This window comes from Acanthaster planci, linkage group LG20, assembly GCF_054643075.1.
Source record: "Acanthaster planci isolate LZ-2023a linkage group LG20, COTS_SCS, whole genome shotgun sequence".
In the NCBI taxonomy this organism is placed as follows: Eukaryota; Metazoa; Echinodermata; class Asteroidea; order Valvatida; family Acanthasteridae; genus Acanthaster; species Acanthaster planci.
In genome coordinates, this window is record NC_141796.1 from 506,435 (window position 1) to 525,574 (window position 19,140).

General features: G+C 40.3%; 1 protein-coding gene across 1 annotated transcript in view; it reads left to right on the forward strand.

Annotated features, from left to right (window-relative positions):
• Positions 1–736: 736 nt before the first annotated feature.
• Positions 737–19,140, forward strand: part of lrp4 (LDL receptor related protein 4) — a 50,981-nt gene continuing 32,577 nt past the window's right edge. The window contains 1 exon segment of the mRNA XM_022227836.2: positions 737–902. Within this exon segment, the coding sequence (XP_022083528.2) occupies positions 857–902 (46 nt within the window). The 5' untranslated portion in view covers positions 737–856.

A 19,140-nucleotide genomic window follows, 5' to 3' on the forward strand; every position in this document is an offset into this window, starting at 1 on the left:
TGGTAACTGCACATCTTCCTAGCTATAACTTACTGTACACTTGTTTAGGAGTGGGACTAGACCAGGAAAGCCATATCTGTATTAGAGGCTACGGCTAGGGAAACATATACGCCAGTACAGTTTTACACTGCTACCAGTCGTAGCCAAGTAATTCAGACAGCCGAAAACTCGTCTCATAATCCGTTAAAGGTTTATAGCGCCCTCTTTGCTTTGAAACGCAAGTGATTTCCAACAATTTTAAAAAAGTTTTCTAATTTCTCTCTTTTTTTAAAAATCATTATTTTCTTATTAACGCAAAATGGATTGTTTGTAAAGTTTCCAAGCAGTGATTTCCATGATTTGTCTAATTTAAAACAATTACGACATTTTTAAGTTTCCTGAAAAGTTTGCCGTTCGTGTACTGGTTATTAAATTTGGGTAGTTTTACTTAATGCTTCTTTTCAGAAATTTTCCTGTATCATTTCATCTACTTAAGTATTGAAACTTATTCTGTGTCTTTCCCAAGGTGTGCGCTGATAATTATTAATTTCAACAATATATGTGAAGAGAGAACAAACCCCATGAACAAAAACGTAAAGAGCCACGTATAGCCACGCCCCTTGAAGCACTGCTGACAATCTCTCCCACGTTCAAATGGAATCGCCCATCAAGTTCGCGCACTATACCTATACCACGCGTACGCGGATTGATGCACCGCGCACGCGTATATAATGAATGCAATCAGTCTATTTAGCTAGCCTAGCCTCAGATTTAGAGCGCGGTGTATGCATGGACGTACATGTAGGACAGATGAAAGCAGGAATTTTAATCGTTTTTTCCTTCTCATCGTGAACGGGATCATGCTGGAATTGCCGCCATGAGGATATCTCTGGGCATCGTCTTGCTAAGTAGCTCTCTTTTAGGTAAGTCTCTTGTTTTTTTAGTCTCACATCGACAAAGTTTTAACCCCTAGAAGAGCCGGTAAACTTTTCAGTGACACAGTGCAGCGTTGCTGTACTCATGTTCTGCACACCACGCTATCTAGCCTTTGTAGTTTGTGGGTAACCAACTGGATTTGTAAAGCGGGCTTATCCATGATCCATCCAAGTTAAATCCTTTTTCAATATCGCGGCACGTATTCACTTTTTAATCACAGCAGGTTGAAAACACACTTTCATCACATGTATGTGTTCTTGTGGACTCATTGACTATATGTCTCTATCGACCAGATTTTCCACTCGATTCTGAAACAGTTCACGGTACAAATAAATGATTGATTTGTATTGATTTCTGACCTGTTGAGATGGTTTGATGGTTGAGATTTGTGTCCGCTTGAACTGCTGTTGGTTTTGGTTCTTCAAGGGTTTTATTGATTTTTAATGATTACTTTTTCAGTCATACCATTCATGCATATTGCAGTTTTCCTGTGGGGAAAAATGCCTTTTATGAGTTGGCACAGATGTGATTAAATTCCTTTGCCAATTTCTACTTTCTCCATTTCATACTTTGTCAAATTCCAATTTTTACCTTTGGACAGAGTTCCAAACAGACAACACTTACGGGTAATGCCTCTGTGCACAAACCTATGAGACATACCTGAAAAAAACGGTGTGTTTTCTAAGTATTTTATGCTTCAGAATTTTCTAAGCCAAAGTTCACTTTTTAGGACATGTTATTTCTTTCTGACAGCTGTTAAAATATTTAAAGGGAAAATTAGTGTTGTCCGTAACTCCGTATATGGAACTCTTTCTTCACCTTTGATTTGGTGACTGTTGTTACACAAGAAAATTTGGGAGCTGGAATATGTTTTAACTTCAGTTTACTAAAAGAATTTGTTGGAAATTTACTGAGCGAAGTCAGAGTTTCATTTACTCAGCGGCCCTAGCTTTTAATCATCATTTTATTGTGAATTTGAAAGCACGGAAAAACTGAACACAATCTTGTAAGTTGTAGATTTAATTCTGGAATTACACATTTTGGAAGTTTTGTTAATTAAGGGACCATTATTAAATGCTCTGTGTTGGTCAAGACCCTAGTCCATTTGTTAAAGGACCAAGATGTCCTGTTTTCCAACTAACATCAGCAAGGTACATTCCTGATTTGAGAGGAAAAGTTCAATTGTTAGCCTTTGATATGCACACTGAAGCTGACTTCCAGCGTGATAAAAACTTCGCCAGCACGCTAATTCAGGGATCAGCCATTTTTTAATCGTTCCTTCCTTCCTTACATATATCTCCTCCACCTTAACATGTTACACCCAGTGAAAGTATCGGTCCCAACTTCAGCTGGGACAGTCTCAACTTGGGCTGGCCCAAGTACGTTTGGAGATTTTCTCTACCCAATTCATGGCTGGATTGGTGTAACTACATGTAAGTAGTTTGGACTGTCCCAACTATAGTTCATGCCCAACATTCGGAACGGTTTCATCCCCATACAAAAGTGAAAAGTTCATTTCAATGTCTCAAACGACAAAATATATGACTTTTTCCTTCATTTCTCAACAAGTTCAAGCAATCTGGACCCATAAATCATCCAGCTTGTTTTCCCACGTTTTTTTTTTACAGTTGTAGGGCCTTGTTTAACAGGTGGACTACGACTTCACAAAGGCATTTTTAAAAAAGTTGGATAATAGAACAGGATGTTAAAATGCCACAAGTTTTACAGGAGTTTTATGAATTATGGTCGTCAGATTTTCATAGTATAAATCCACAATACACAGCACACTGTTTGCAGTGTGCTAGTCCTTGGAGAAAGGAAAAAAACTCTAAAAAACATATTTTCAAATCACAGAGGTTGTTTGCGACCGTCTGTTTCAAAATATGGCGTTCGTCCTCCCCACCTCACAAATCATTCTGAGTTCTGACAAAGCCCTCTGTCATAAAATGCAACAATGGAGCAGTGTGTGGGAGTAGCTCATCCAGAAACTTTGCACAGGAGAAAAAGGAAGAAAATTTATAGTGAGAACAAATGCTGTCGAAGTGGGTTGGCATTGTTTGTGTTTGTAGGCTAAGTGAGCATTGGTTTTGTCGCCAGTTTGATTCACGGGAAGCCATGATGATCTTGTTCCCCTGAATCTATCAAAAGTGGGAAAGTGCCAGACCATTTAGGGTTCCATGTCTCAGTTTCAGTTTTTTAAATCTGGCTCAAAACTTTGAGATACCGGTATAATTTATCACAAATTTGATATTATTCTAAGTGTAAACTGGCATTGATCTGTGCTGGGCTTCTATTTTTCTGCTCCCATTTTTACTCACAGGTTCCCAAAATGACTTAACACTAGTAAGTTAACCTCGCTTTCAATTCAAGATGGCAAACACATGAATACAGTCTATTCTGGTCATCAATGTCATGTGAACACTCTGCCTGATTGTCCACATACCGGTCTGTATAGAAATGAAACGCATGTCGCACAGGGGAAAGAGATTTGCCCCCAGCCTTACAATTATTCAGTTTCATAATAAACTTTAAAATGGGGCAGAGTCTCAAAGATGACATGTACATGTTTCCGTCCCCTTTTCCCGCTTATGATTCCTCCAAATCGAAGACACCCCTTTTGAATACATTAAGGGTGTTAGAATTCTACTTTTCAGCTTATTTCAGCTTTTTTTGTTTCCTTTTTTTATTCAGAATTTCAGCGTTTTGGTACACCTCTTCTGTACAAAATTAAGGGAACTTTTAAATTTCAGCTGTGTGATCTATATTTGCAGTTACCAGTCCATGTTCTGGTACATGTACATACATGCACATGTTTATTTTGTACACCTGTAGTCACTCAAACCCCTTGTACAATGTATGCAACCCAACTCCCTCAGAAAAGTTTCTGGTGCCCTTCGATTTAAAGACAGGAGATCATGACATATGATTGATAAATTTGGGTCACACTTGAAGCCTAATGAAATGGTACTGTGCATGTACCAGGTACATATGTCCATTGTAATGTCAGGAGGCATTGGTACCACAAGATGCAATATCGGTCCTTCAAAATCCTCCAACCACCTCCTATTGATAATTGGATGTTCATGTAGCCTCAATCCTCCAAAATCCTCCATTATTTTTGGAATGTGTTCCTTGGAGGAGTAACCATTGCCACAATCCTTCCAAAACTACATGTACCTGAAATTCCTGTTATTTGTACATGTTTAGGCAGTGTGAATGGCTGGGAGCAGTGGACCCATAACTGGGTCTAAATTTTATTTACCTGTGGCCGAGTAATTTGAAAACAACACAAAACCTTAGCAAAATCCATCCTTCCGAATCAGCAACACTTGTCTGCCGTACAGCCACAATCCGTCAGAATCCTCCACTTCTGCCAGGAGGATTTGGAAGATTTGAGAAGGTTTTAGGGGTTAATCCATCACTGCCACATCTGTTGCTATCGAATGCTTGGTTCTGAAGCATAGGCAATAATCTGCGCTGTTCATAATCCCAGCCTCGTATTACCTGACATGACCCAGTTTTGTTGCAAAGTACTGCACACACACGGTTCATGTACCACATTGCGGCAATTGATTCTAGAAGATTTTATCCACCTTTTGCAAAACATGTATCTTGAAGTTATCCAAGTATCTGAGTCTACCGGTAGCTAACTTTAACTTCTTGTTTTCCACTAATTCAGTGCATGTAGAACAGTATTTCGTCCCAGCCACCACTACTGGTACTTGACATGAGGTTTGAGGGCCCCATTTTGTTGAAGTTTAAATGGTCTTTTGAAAGTACATGGTACTTGCCGGGTTAGATTATTTGAAGTTCGTAAGTTCATATTGACAGGATGAAACATGTACAGAGAAAGATTCTCAAGTCAATTTCAATTTATTGTCCACACTAAAAAGCATAGAAATTCAACTTCCACTGGCATTTCTAATACATTTACTGTATGTAATAGCAAAACATGAACCATTAAAATATAGCACGTCACTAAATCAAATGACCAAAGTCTGTGACTATTGCACAGAATTGTAAAAACAACAGTCAACAGTTTTTGTACTTGTAACGGTAGTCGGTACATGTGTACTTCTGGCAAATCATTTGTAGCAGTTTTGGTCACATGCATTTTTGAAATTAAAAAAATAATTGCAAGTACAAAGGTTTGCTTGTCAGTGTTTGACTTCTTGCAACTGAAAAACATCTTTCAGCAATTGGGTGTGGGCGGCCTGTGACATTGCCGTTTATAGACCTACTGCATGTTCTCCTGAAATAGACCCCAGTTTGGAGAGGGATGGAAGACTTGAACTGTTCTGTCATCATCTGAGCCTTGCCGGCTTCTGTCCTGATCTTGTATTTGACCTGGGTGATACTGATTATTCGTGATGGTTGATTAATTGCCCATCTGTGAGGTCTCCATCTGAAAGGTTATGATGCCCTGTTTGCTTTGAGTAATCTCTTACAGGTGGGACTGTTGATCTTTTGGGTATTTGTGAGGATCTCTGCTTAATCTGTGATGATGATGTCCTGTTTGTTTTGAAATATCTGGCGCAGTTGATTGATTGTCCATCTGTGAGGATCTCCTGCTTACATTTTGTACTTTGATCTTATCAGGAACAGTGGATCAGTTATCAGTCCGTGAGGATCGGTGCCTACTCTGTGACGATGTCTCGATAGTGAAGCAATCTTACGGACAGTTCATTAAATGTCCGTCTTTAAAGATCTGTATAATGTCCTGTTTACTTTCAATGGTCACTCCTATCGGACTGTTGAATTAATTGCCCATCTGTGAGAGTCTGTGATCTCTTTGGGTCTGTGACTGTCTCGAACAGAGCCATTGTGTTTTGAAAGCAACTTCATCTCCCATTCAAGCTCACTCCCACCAGCTAATCTCTCATTCTCATTAAATTCCAATTTCCTCAAATTTTTAATCAATTCATTTGATTGTAAGATTTGAAAATCCCCAAACTGTGGATGTCTGACCCATGTACATTTGTATTCTGGAGTACCGGTATTTAATAAAAATTAGAATCATATTGATTAGATTTGTGTCTTTCTAATACATTTACGATGTTCTAAAAGAAAAGACATGTTTACCCGTACTAGTTAGTCTGAATCTTTTAGATCTGTGGAGAATCACCAGGCAGCATTTGTTTTTTCAAACTGCAGATAGGGGAGTTACTGGAACATGAAATTTAACCTTTTGTATCAAATTTGGGAATGTGTCAGACTTGGTAGGGTATCTTCCAGCTGATAACCCAAACAGCATTCGGTGAAGAATGTCACCTTTACAAACATTGGAGATTTGTTTCAACAACCAAGCCCTGTCTCTTGGGGTGTGGAATGTTTAGTTGATCGTTCTGGCTTGCTCCCTTGCTTTGACCTTTGAACTTTTCCCCCCATCTTTGGGAGTTACAGCTCAGGGGAGGTTTACAGAGGGTGATCCATTGCCCCCTTGGGGGTACAGTCCACTAATTCAAGCCCCATTGAAAACAGTGTAAAATCAGCGCTTTGCAGGGCCCAATAACATGGATACCAACATCCTTGAGATTTCTGAAACACAAATGAAATTATTGTCTGGTCCCTAATCTTTTAATTTCTTTTCATTTTTTTGTGGGTTAACCAATTACATTTTATCTTATTCCCACAAAACAAAATCACCCCTGAAAAGTGATTTTTTTCCGAAGTTGGATTGCAGCCATATTTCTGGTGGCAACCCTCAATGTTCTGGGGCACTTAGGACCATTTTTCAACGGCACTTTTTAGCCATTCTGCTCTCATATGAAAGCTCAAAGACCGAGGGAGTTGACCCTGGTAACGATTTTCACAATCTCAACCGTTGGGGGGGCCAAACAAGCTCCTTTTTCAAAAGATACTGTGGGAGCACTTTTAATGCTAATGAGCTGGCCAGAAATTATCACTTGAACTGGTGGACTGCACCCCTTGGGTACATGTACCAGTAAGTGGAGACATGATCTTGTTTATCTATTGGTAAAAATCGCACACTTGTTGATGAAGTAATGATGCTGTGTAAAGCCTGGTCGTTTGTAATGCAGACGATGTGCAAGACATCAAGATGCAGACAGTCGCGGAAGAGATGCTACGCAACGTCATTCCACCAAAAAAACTGAACAAAATGGCGTCCGTAATGTTGAAAATTTTTGCAAACAATGCCTCTTTTAGGTGGCATTGTTGCCTCTTGAAACCAAACTGATACTCCAGTTAGAGGTAATTTCATTTGTTAATGGTCAGCTATTTTGTCGACGATGTTGGGGATGACAACAGCATCTGGAAGGCTGAATAAGAATGACTATCATAATTGACTTGGTAGGATTATAACGTTCTCTTATTGCCTAATAACAAGTTTATCAAATTCTCCTGTATTTGGGCTCAGTGTCAGGGTCAGTGAGAGTTGGTTTGAGGGATTTGACTTCTTCATTGCACAGCTTGAACACAAGATACAGCTCAGATCAGATTAGTGAACCAACAAAACACTTGAATATTGGAAATTATTTAGTCGGTACAGCTCAGATCAGATTAGTGAACCAACGAAACACTTGAATATTGGAAATTATTTAGTCGGTACAGCTCAGACCAGATTAGTGAACTAACAAAACACTTGAATATTGGAAATTATTTAGTCGGTACAGCTCAGACCAGATTAGTGAACTAACAAAACACTTGAATATTGGAAATTATTTAGTCGGTACAGCTCAGATCAGATTAGTGAACTAACAAAACACCTGAATATTGGAAATTATTTAGTCGGTACAGCTCAGATCAGATTAGTGAACTAACGAAACACCTGAATATTGGAAATTTTTTAGTCTTTGCAAGAGTTTCAACACAGCGTCCTGTACATTTGTTACATGTACCTGTATCTGTGGATGTATTATTAGTTTATGGTGATGGATCTGTTGGAGAAAAGAAAGAACACAAAATTTTCACTTGGTTTTCGCAAGCCCCCTCAAAAATCGGAAAGTTGAAATACATGTAAGTGACCTGTATTTATTTTGTGTGAGTCATCAAATTCAGGTGAAATGCTGCCCCAGCAAGACTCTTCTTGAAGTATTGGACCCCACGCAGTTGGCAGAATTAAGTTTGATCAAAAGCCCACTGAGCAAGTTTCGGTATTAAAAAAATCCAAGCTTATGGCCCTTCAAGAGTTGTTGTCAAGGCAAGAAGATTCTTTGCTTTTTAAACAAGGGAATTGCCAGGTGAAATTGCATTTGCCAAAAATGGAAGATTCTGTTCTGTACATGTACATTTCCATCGATCATGCTGTCGTTTATTGACTCATCTCCACAGAAGTTGCGGTGACAACTTTCAAGTTTGGCGGTGGTGTGAAATTGGGGATTTCCCGCTGGTTTCCCCGGGACAGGGCAACAAATGGCAGTTCTCATGGAATAAAAAAGAGGAGAATGTGAACTTTGCCATCCTTCTTGCTCACACGAAACCATAAACGCTGAACTCGTTGAAAAACAGACTGAGAAAATTTCAAAAGCGCTGTACATGTAAAAGTACGAGAACCCACAGCCTTATAGTGTGGTGGCTGTAACCATAAACACGTACATGTTGTCTCAACCAATAATTTTACATGTAACATAGAATTATTAGTCTCCCAAAAAAATGGTACATGTACCATTTGCTGGACAAAGTCTAGCCCTTACTCAAGGCGTGCTTGGCTACCTGGACACACGACGCACACCCCGGCTGCTACATGTACATGTAGCATGACAAAGACTATCAGCATGAGCGGTGAGCCATGTGCGCCTTGAGTAAAGGCTAGACAAAGCCAAATGGACGCCACCTGTTAGCTTTTGGGACCTTATCAAAATGCAGGTTGGCTACGTGCCAACATTGTTATCCCAGTTTATTTAATTTACTGTGAGCTGACATGATTAAGGGAAGACTTTGAATGACTGTAATGAAATTACATTGTTTGTACACTTTTTTTATTTGGCTCATAATTTGACCTTACAGAGAGAGGGCTGCTTGAAGTATGATACAATATAAATTCAAATTAATAACATATCTTGACTTAGTTTTACATGCTCTACAATGTACTGAATGTATTGCTGAGTTGGTTGTTAAATGAAGTCACAATCTCTTGTCTTTTAAAAAAGACAGCAAATATTCTGTAATAAATCATAAGGCACTTTGTGTCAAGAGCGTAACATCAGGTAATGTACTCAGAGAATTTCAGCAATTCCAATCTATTCATCTGGTACCTGTTCTTCATTCTTGTGATTTTTTTCACTCCACAGCAAAGAGACTTGCTCAGGTCTCAACACCAAAGTGCAATAAGCTTTTTGCAAGTTCAATTTGAATAAAATTTGCTACACTGAAATCTTTAAATTCAGGTGACTATATATGTAACAATTTATATTGTCCATACTTAAGACACTGTTGTTCCACATGTGTGTGCCTCGTAATTCGAGGCAAACTTTGGCCTAGTACCCGGTATGTCCATGTACACTGGTACACTGTTTTCAGTGAATAAGAAGGGCACAAAGGAACCAGTCCATTCTAGAGATGGTGGTCGCCAGGCAAAAGCTTGCCCTGAATCATGAGGTTTAGCAACAAATGTCTTTAGAAGAATTCAAATGGTTATGTTCAAGTGCAATAAAGCAACTCAGTGTACCAGAATTTTTTCAAATTTGACTCACAAAAGGCTAAATTTTCAACACATTTATACAAGGACGGTTGCAACTGCTTGCTTGCTACAGTCACAAAAGTCAGAGGGCCTGACGTTTTGATCCTAGCAGAATCTTTCCCATAGAAACCCTCCTACTTTTTGATCACAATTTTCAATGTTGAACACAAGCTGGTTGATACCGGTACAGAACAGTGGCGCACGTGTACATGTAGCTAGGATTTTACTAAGGGGAGGGGGCTTATAAAGGGAGCATCAGCATCTTGGGGGGGGCACCAGCTTTCAGTGGTGTGGTCTTTTGGGGGCAAGTTTTTGTTCAATATCCATTCATCCGGTTTTTTGGGGGGGCACCAGGAATTTGTGTGTCGGGGGAGGCACAAATAGGCATACACAACCAGGATAACTGACTGGCAGACGTGCTGGCAAACCATGGACAAAATGTTTTATAATTCTTCCATAGGCAAACAAGCTAAAAACTGGGTTACCCCTTTGTTAGACATGCATCACACATGTACAATCATGGTACAATGTACCGGTACATGTACTTTAACCTGCACTCTTAACATTTTGGATGTGTACACAGCACACAGACACTGTATACAAGTACATGTACCAGGGTATGATCATGCATGTCAGAGCGTCCATGTGGAAGACATTTATCATGTATCAGAGCTGTAAGGGGGAAAATGTTGCGGTCATGCTACATGTAATTAGCGCCAACAAGTATCACAGACACAAGTAGCGTCAACAAAGCATCAACAAATTGAAACTACGGGTACCCTCTAACAATTTAAAAGTGGTTTTAACGTATTTTAGAGATCTAACACCTGCCACTGTGTAAGAGAAACAGTGAATCTATCTAATACTCAACATTTAAATAGAATACTGAATGCTAACATAATGTTTAAGTCCAGTGCGTTTTAAGTCTGAAGAAAAGAGCCATTATTGTGACGATTACAATATTATTTCCTAAAAAGTGCATCTTTTGAGGCTTGGCCGTACAAACAAATAGTTAATTGAGGTTTCTGGTTGAATTTTCTGAATTATTCCATCTGACTAATGGAATTTCTCATGCTAAAAAATTTTTTTAAATGCAATCCTAAAAACTGATTTGCTGAATTGTACGCATTACATGTACATGTGGTACATGTACATTATTCAAGGTTGTACTTGTAGGGCCAAAGACCATTTTCTAGGCACAGGTTCAACCTTTCTCCCTGCAACAAGTTCAAGTATTCCAGGCAAGTAATGAAATTTGGTTATATTGCCACTTTTGTTTCTCGATATTGAGCCTCCTTATATGACACCAAGCTTCCAGTTCCTAAGGACACACCAAAAAAAATACATGAACCAACACAAAATTCCTGGATAGGCCTCCCTCGCTTCCCCAGAAAAGTTCTCAGCCAACGGGTCTTGAAGAAGGTGACCTTCTGAGGAGTATACATGTTGATGCTTGCTTCCTGAGCTGGAATCCTGTCTCAACCTCATCCTTACATTCCGATTGAGTCAAGTCTCAAGCATTTTCACAAACTTTCGTTTCCAACCCAAATCCCCAAAAGTTTGGGAAAACAAGACTTGTGTGGTCCGAGGGCTCCATGAGAAGAATTTCACACTTGCTGGGAATTTCTAACTATAATAAAACACTGTCAACAAATTTGTGTCACAATGTAATTTGTTCATAGAAAGTTTGGCAATACTGCTAACATGTACGGTACACACTGGAGTAAAGAATGTGCATGCCAACATGTTCGTAAACACCTGTGTTTTTGTTGACATACAACTCTACCCATAACTGTTCTACTTACAGGCATGTGTAAAAATACCCCCAGTAGGGGCTGTTTACAGAAATTTTTGAACAGTAAGTTTTCAGATAACCCCTACTGCGAAGAAAGCTATTCACACTTAGAGATTCTCTCATGTGCAAAATAATTTGAATTTCTTGTGTCATGGCCGGGCTGGTGTGAACAATACCAGTACGAGAATAGCCTTTTGTGAGGGTGTTTGTTTAGGTGTAAAGCAGCCCTCCGTTGGTTGTAAACAAGTTGTGAACTGAATAAACTCTTTGCAGACATGTATGCAAGTTTTTACGGCGATGTTACAGAGAACTCTACAAGACTAGCCAACATGCATCTAGTGTCAGCCAGGATTTGAAAACTGGACGTACATTGTACATGTAGTGTACCTGTCCGTATCTGCTTGTTGTAAAAAATAGGATTACTTGGTTGCTAAGGTGTCATGCTTTTACCAGTATGTGCGTTTGTGTCACAAAACAGAGAGTCCAGCATGGCCTACTGGGTGTCCAAAAGACGCCATGACATCCTCTGGTTGGAACAGTGCCTATATGTTCCCGGTACCCGGTGCACATTGGTAGTGTGGGCTGTTGTGGCTCTACAGTCGTTGAAAGTTTTATGTACGATACCAGCTAAAAAATCCATCAAAGGGTCTCTTACCATAACATGCATGTACATTGTACATCACAAGTTCTACATCAGAGGTTCTGGTTATGTTCCCCTTTAATTTCCCCAGTGGGGTAGTTTTATGGATTTTTTTTCAGGGTTCAAATATTGATGCGTTAACAAATGTGACATTAATGTACATGCACTGTATATCTGTCCCTGCCGGTCAGTCATTTGGGAGATGAATGCTTTACAAGATTGACCTTTCACTCACACATCAGTTCCCAGAGCTATAACAACTCCGTTGGGGACAAATGCAGTAAGGAATACATTTGGCAACCTGTCTCTGGTTGTAAATCTGAGATCTTGAGCTGCATGTACATGTACCGTAAGTTTAGGTCAAACTGTGATAGCAAGACCTCCATCAGAGCAACTCAAGTAACCAATTGTGTCCCTCTCTGTGAAAATGAGTCATAAGTCACTAGAGCCACCTTTTGAGTTTTCATTTGTTGAAAATGAAAATTTGGAAAGAGCAAACTGAGTTGTTTGTTTTGATGTATCACTCAGTTTGGCATCCTGATGAAAGTGGGTACTCAATGGTGACAAATGCAGGGGGTTCCTGTTGATTTACACTGTGCAAACTTATTCTATTGGACTACTTACTCCAAAGTGGCTCTGGCGACTTACATGTAACTTGTGTAAGACTCATGTTCACAGAGGCGGTCACAATTGATTGGTAAAGTTACCCAAGTCTGGAAAACTTTTGAAAATCATTACTTCTTACATAAACAGTCCTGTACATGTGAACACAGCTGCAGATTTTGACGAATGGCACTTTGTAAATGGGAAACCACTTTGCACAAAAAACACAGCAGGTCTTTGAACCTACATGTAACAAGGCAAAAGATGTTTTTGAAAGTTGCGATTTCCTGAAGAGACCCCATCAATTGCTTGCTGGCAGTCCAAAGAACACTTTGCGGGAGCCCTACACACCAATGAGCAATTTACCTGTCTGCTGTGGAAGCATCCATAGGCTTTTTTAGTCTGAGGGATAAACACTTCCTCAAACAAATCAGTTTGGCTTGCCTTGTCCCTGCAAGCATCCAAACCAATTAAGCTGCCTTCACTCATCCTATCCTCTCCACTATTATCTCTACACTCACTCACCAGGCACCCCAAAACACCTATTCAACCCGTGGCTTCACCCCTGTCACCCTTCATTGCCCACTTTGAACCCCTTGTTGATGGCAAATTGGGTCGCCTGGTGGTCTGTGAAGAGGCAGAAAAAGACTTGAGGTGGATGCGGTGCAACTAGCAAAATAATTGATGTGAAGATGCCAGCGGTATTTTGTTGCAATGTATTGCAAGGCATGTCTGCATCTGCATGTAGTTATGCGACTTTCAAATTGCTGTTCCAAAAAAGTTCCCAGATTCTATTGCTAAAAAACTATGGTCATCTTTTGTTAAGCCCCTGTTAAATACATGCATGCTTGAAAGTTCAGTCCTCGATGGAACCTTGAGTACACGTACCATACATGTAGAATAAAAGTAACATTCATATGCACCGTCGAGTCACAGTGACATCAGCACATCAGCCAACTGGTCAGAATTAGTGAAAAGGATTGACCAATCGCCATCAAGAATTCAAATGCGCATACGGGTACTTAGCTCTCTTTGAAAAACAGTTTTTCTAGAATTATGACAACTTGAAATGTCAATGTATTGCATGCACTTCTGGCATCACACAGCCTGATTTCCAACTTTAGCAGGGCCCACTGGTCTCCACACTCGCAAAAAAAAAACAGCCCAGAATTACTGGGCCATTGTTCTCCCTAAACGCTCAGGGGGAAGGGGTGAAAAAAAGCAGCTTGGCAGCTCAACCCTGCCAAAGAACTCCTCACAGCTTGAGTAGAGTGACCACACAATAGGGACCAGATTTCCCGAAAAGATTGAGTGCCAGACTTGGCCCATTCAGCCCCCTGAATAGGGTGTTGCCCGAGCGCAAGCTGGGAGACCCTAGGCTTGAATAGTGATTTCTCCCCCCATGAATGAAGCTGGTGAAGCATGCTGAACAATGCTCCCCTGGTTGTAAACCCTGGAGTTTTGTCGAACCCTGTTTTATTTTTTAACGCTCCAAAACTCTCTCCCCCAGTTGAAAAAGTTTGCAAGGGAAGGTAGTTTGTTTTTCCTGGACTGACTTGCCGAGTTTTGAAACAGCTATCCAGGAGATTTGGGTATTGTTCGAGATCGACAGCGGCAATTTGGGCCACTGTTTACACACTCCAGCCGGAAGGAAATTTTAGTTCATTATTTAACAACTCCTTCAGGCTTCAGCTGTTTGACTTTTTTTTTCATTTTGGAAGCTTTAGTTTTCTTGAAGTCTTCTGCCTGAGTTGTTTGGGGGAAATCTTTTTGGCAGGATAGAGTGGTTCATGCACTGCTGCAACAGCATTGCTTATGAAATTAAAGTAGATGCACGTGTAAACACCCACAGAACTATCCACTGCAAATGCAACAAAAGAGGGCATGTTTCTTTTGGTACTCGCCGCGTAAGGGCGCATTTATCATGGAGATCATTGACGCGTTTGATGCGGAGCACGATGAGTACGCGTAACAAATTTATTCCTTAATGTACGGTCTTTGTGTACACTCAGAACGCGTGCAAGAACCCACTTGGAAAACTTACTACCATCTGTCTTTCTTTTGCCGCTTGGGGATGCACTTCAACTCGGGGCAGATTACCTAGAATTACACACAACTTCATCCTGTTTAAACCAAGTTTCTCAGTGATGTCACTTGAGTTCTTAACTTGAAATTTAACAAAATTTAGCATTTTCTTTGTTCATTTTACCAATAGCTCTTTAAACATCAAAGGTTATACCAGGCACCTGTACATGTACATCCATGTACATGTACGGTAAGTCTGCATGTACAGAACTGTACTGCACATGTAAACTGCTAGCGTGTCTCAGTGTTACAATGTGTGTTGGCTACGGGTATACAGTCCAACCTTTGTAATAAGAACACTGTTAACATAAGATTCTGCTCACAAGAAGGAAATTTTATAGTCCAAGTCTGTTGGTTTCATTCTTTATTGCACATGTCCAAGGTTCCTGTTTGGAAAAACAAGGTACTCGTGTAATCTGCAATGTCTGAAGAACCTCTTTGTAATGAGGTTTGATACACGTACAGTACATGTACATGTACATTTGCTTGCTTACGTTTTCAACGCTTCATTAATGTTTTCCTGCACATTTATCCAATTAAATGTGGATTCCCTCCCGAATGCTGCTTGAAACAGGTGGATCGACTGGTACCATACGTATTGAACACACCAATCTTGAGACCAGACTAGATTGCCATACGTGTCCAAGAGTTGCGACTGTGGCTAGAAATTACACATACCCCTATGGCAGCCATTTCCCGCAAATGTCTGTGAATATAATGTACTCCTAGTCTCAGCCTCATGATTTGGACATGGCCAGATTTCTTAAATGTACGGTACATGTGCACCTCTCATCCATGGTCCACGCACACCTACATGTACTGTAAATGTACGCATGATACCGGTGTGTGCAGGTGTGTCGTACATAGTGTGGACCTCTGCACAAAAGAAAGTCCACATTATGAAGGGTGCGATGGCAATGTGTGGACTCGCACACATCCACACAATGTTTTCCCCTCTCTAAAAAACAGTTTCGAGGCATTTTGTGGTCAAGGTTATCCGTGGCAAAATGAAAAGGAATAGTCCAGGAACTCATCCTCAAAAATCCAACTCGAAGGAGTTATCCTAGTGGGAGAAAAAGGAGCATTTTCCTCAAGTTTCCTTAACCACAGGAGAACAAAGGAATGTCCACACTTTGTATGTAAAACAGGTATGTGTGTGGAAGTGTGTGCTGCAACCTACATGTAAGCCAGCAGTGCTTACCCCGATACATACAGGTATGACTAATCCTAATCTTTACCCTTAAGCAAAAGATCAGGCACTCTGGAGATTAACTCAAAGTACAAGGTTGATCCCTGGTTGAACCGTATCAGCAATGATCAGTATTGGAACACCTGGGATCGCTGGTTTCTTCAAGTGCGTAATCTTGTTAGTTTAACATTGAAGACAGTCAGAAAGCAAACAAGTGGTTGTGAAGGTATTTTTGTTCAGTGTTAAAAATGTACATTTGGTAGGCTAGCTACACTGTACCAGTACATAAGTTTGGTATAGTGGGCATAATTGAGTTTTGATACCCTGGTATTAGTGTGCGTAATGTACCAGTACTTTACCAATAAATTTGCACCATAAATTTTTTCTTCCTGTACATGTACAGTTCATGTGTGAAGATTACCTGAAAAGTGTGCTAACTTGTACCGGTACGTGCACTGATGGGAATCGTGTACTGGTATGCTTTCAGTGCCTTCGTTTACATTCAAAGTCTGACAGCCACCGACAAAAAGCACACACACATGTTGGCTTTCATGAATTACAACAGACTTGCTTGTTCCGCACAGATACATGTATCTGAGTCTTGACAGGAAGGCTTGGCTGGTTTGCTAACACTGGTACCCACCCATTGGATGTAGCAAACCAATGTCATGACATAGAGATCCAGATCCGTTTGGTGAAACCAGGGCCAATTTCAATTTCATAGAGCTGCTTAAAGCACAAAATATGCTTAAGCATGAAAAAACCTTGCTTGACAAATCAGGTTGCCAGCCAAAACTCCATGTGATGTATATTGTTTTGGAATAATTTTCTTCTGTCTTTTGGTTAGCATGGCAATCATATAGAATTTGAGCTGGTAACCTTTGTTTTTTAAGGAAGGTTTTTGCTCTTAAACAAATTTTGTGCTTAAGCAACTCTTTATATGAGATTGGCAACAAGAATATAATATCAAATCAGTGCTCTGAAATATGCTCTGAAATATGTAGCAATCACATATTTCAGAGCACTGATTTGATATTATATTCTTGTCATTATTCTGACACTACGCAGCCCTTCCATATTTCTATGAAATTGGCCCCAGGTCTTATGGTACGCTGTCTTTCTCAGGAATTCTGTTCTACAGTAGCAAACAGCTTGCGCCAAGCTTTTCTTCTGGTACAGACTTGACAACTCTCAGTTTTTATGAAGTTAGCATTGATTGAGTTAAGGCATTGCGGAGAGGGGGGTCTTGCTTTTTGGGCTGGTCACTCTGTGATCTCAAACCTGGTGTTTCCGCTTGGTAGCTTGGCCTGTGTGGCCATTGTCTGGCTGGAATGTCCAGCACTCTCCAAACGCTGGTAAGCTTTGATCAGCCATTTTCACCTGCCCATGGATTTATTGTTACCAGGCTTGGCCAACCGTGAAAATTTGAGCTGCTCCGCTGGCTAGCAACCTTGTAGGATTTTTTCCGCTAAATTCAATTGGACTGGTCAAGCTAGTCATTGCTCCTTAAAAGCAGTTACCAGCAAATGAAGAATACCCCGATACTTGACAAAAATGTGTACATGTACACATACCGGTGGCAAGTCTGAATATCTGCGGGGAGAACGAATGACAAACGAAATCACCAAACATCGTGCCAATTTCAGGAACAGTCCAAAGGAATTCCTCCATTCTTGTCACAAGGCTGCAGCAGTCACAGAACCACTGCTCATATGTGTTGGACCAAATTGGTGAAGATCTGGCTAGAAAGCAAAGTAAAATATTATACTCGGTAACTAAGATTTCCTGGCTTTACTCTGTGAAACATGTACATGTGCAGGTAACAGTTTGTGCATATTCATGTACACATGTACTGGTACATTGCACTTTCTGGCCTGCCAAGCAGCTTCAGTGACTTTGAGGAGTTTTTCTCTGTTGTCTCAGCTCTCATCAGCTCATGCTCATTTTGCATTTGGTACATCTACATTATATTTAATGAGACTCGGAATTACATGTACATGACTAAAGTGAAATGACTAAAGTCATAGAAAAGTCATGGAATTTTGTAAAAATGACTAAAGTCACAGAAAAGTCATGGACTTTTGTCGGGGAAGTCATAAAACACTGTGTGATTTCTGTTATCAGAAATAGGCGCATAAAATCTGTGATTGTACATGTATTTGCAACCTACGGTAAAAGGCCGAATAGTCCAAGAAATTGCGTTATTTGGTCATAGACTTTCATAATTTGGTCGTGGGAAAGTCATGGACTTTTATTGTCCTTTAGGTGCAGAAACCCTGTACCATGCATCTTTAGCTATTTTGCCGACTGTCTGCTATTTCTGAAGTCATTATCTCAGAACTACCCTACATGTACCCCAAAATTGCCCCATTGACAATGTCCACTCCACATTCCACCAGCTAGCAATTGGACCTCAAGGCTATAGATCTATTCGAAGAGTGTTCTTATTCAGAGGCTGGTACATGTAGTTGGTGTCCTTGTAAAATGTGGAAACAACAACAGCTTCAGGCTTGGAGAAAGTCAGAAAGGGACAATTGCCGACCAATCAAATGGCTGTCAGTGGAGAAAACGCAGACTTGAATGTTTGCCCAGCCCACTGTTTCATTCTGGGTAAAACATAAACAACACAATGTGAGCGGAAAAAAATCTTGGCAGAGCTGCAATTTGTTTTGCAATCTCCAAACATCCAGGTTGGATACTTTATGTACATGATCATACCGGTACACATGTACCAGGACATGAACCGTACAGTAGCATCCGACTGGTATAAGAGACGATGCCTGAGACAGAAGAGGAGGCGAATATTGGAAGCCAGCCAATCCTGGCAATCTTGTGTGGCCAGGCAGGAACTCCATGGAAATGGCTGTTTTGTGTAGTCCCTCTTGAGACGGGAAGCCAGACTTGTCAAACAAGCACTTGTCTGCCTTTGAAGTGTTTGTCTCAAGATAATGATGCATGGAAGTGTTTCAGATAGAACCTGCGGGCCATAGCATTTGAAAATAAGTAGTCCAAACTGTCTTGTTTATAATGCTTTAAGTTGGTTGCCATGGCTACACTATTCCTGGACATTCTTGATGAGGCACTTTTTACAATTATTCAGACAAAACATCAGTTTGGATTTTTATTGGAATTTTCAATCAAGGCCTGTCAATAATTGTATTTACAGAGTGGATTTGCCATTAATTAAGTGAAGAAGTTTAAGGGTTTCGGCACTTGTTTGTGGTTTTCTAGGGAACTACAGTATATGGTCATGATAGTGGTCATGCAGAGGC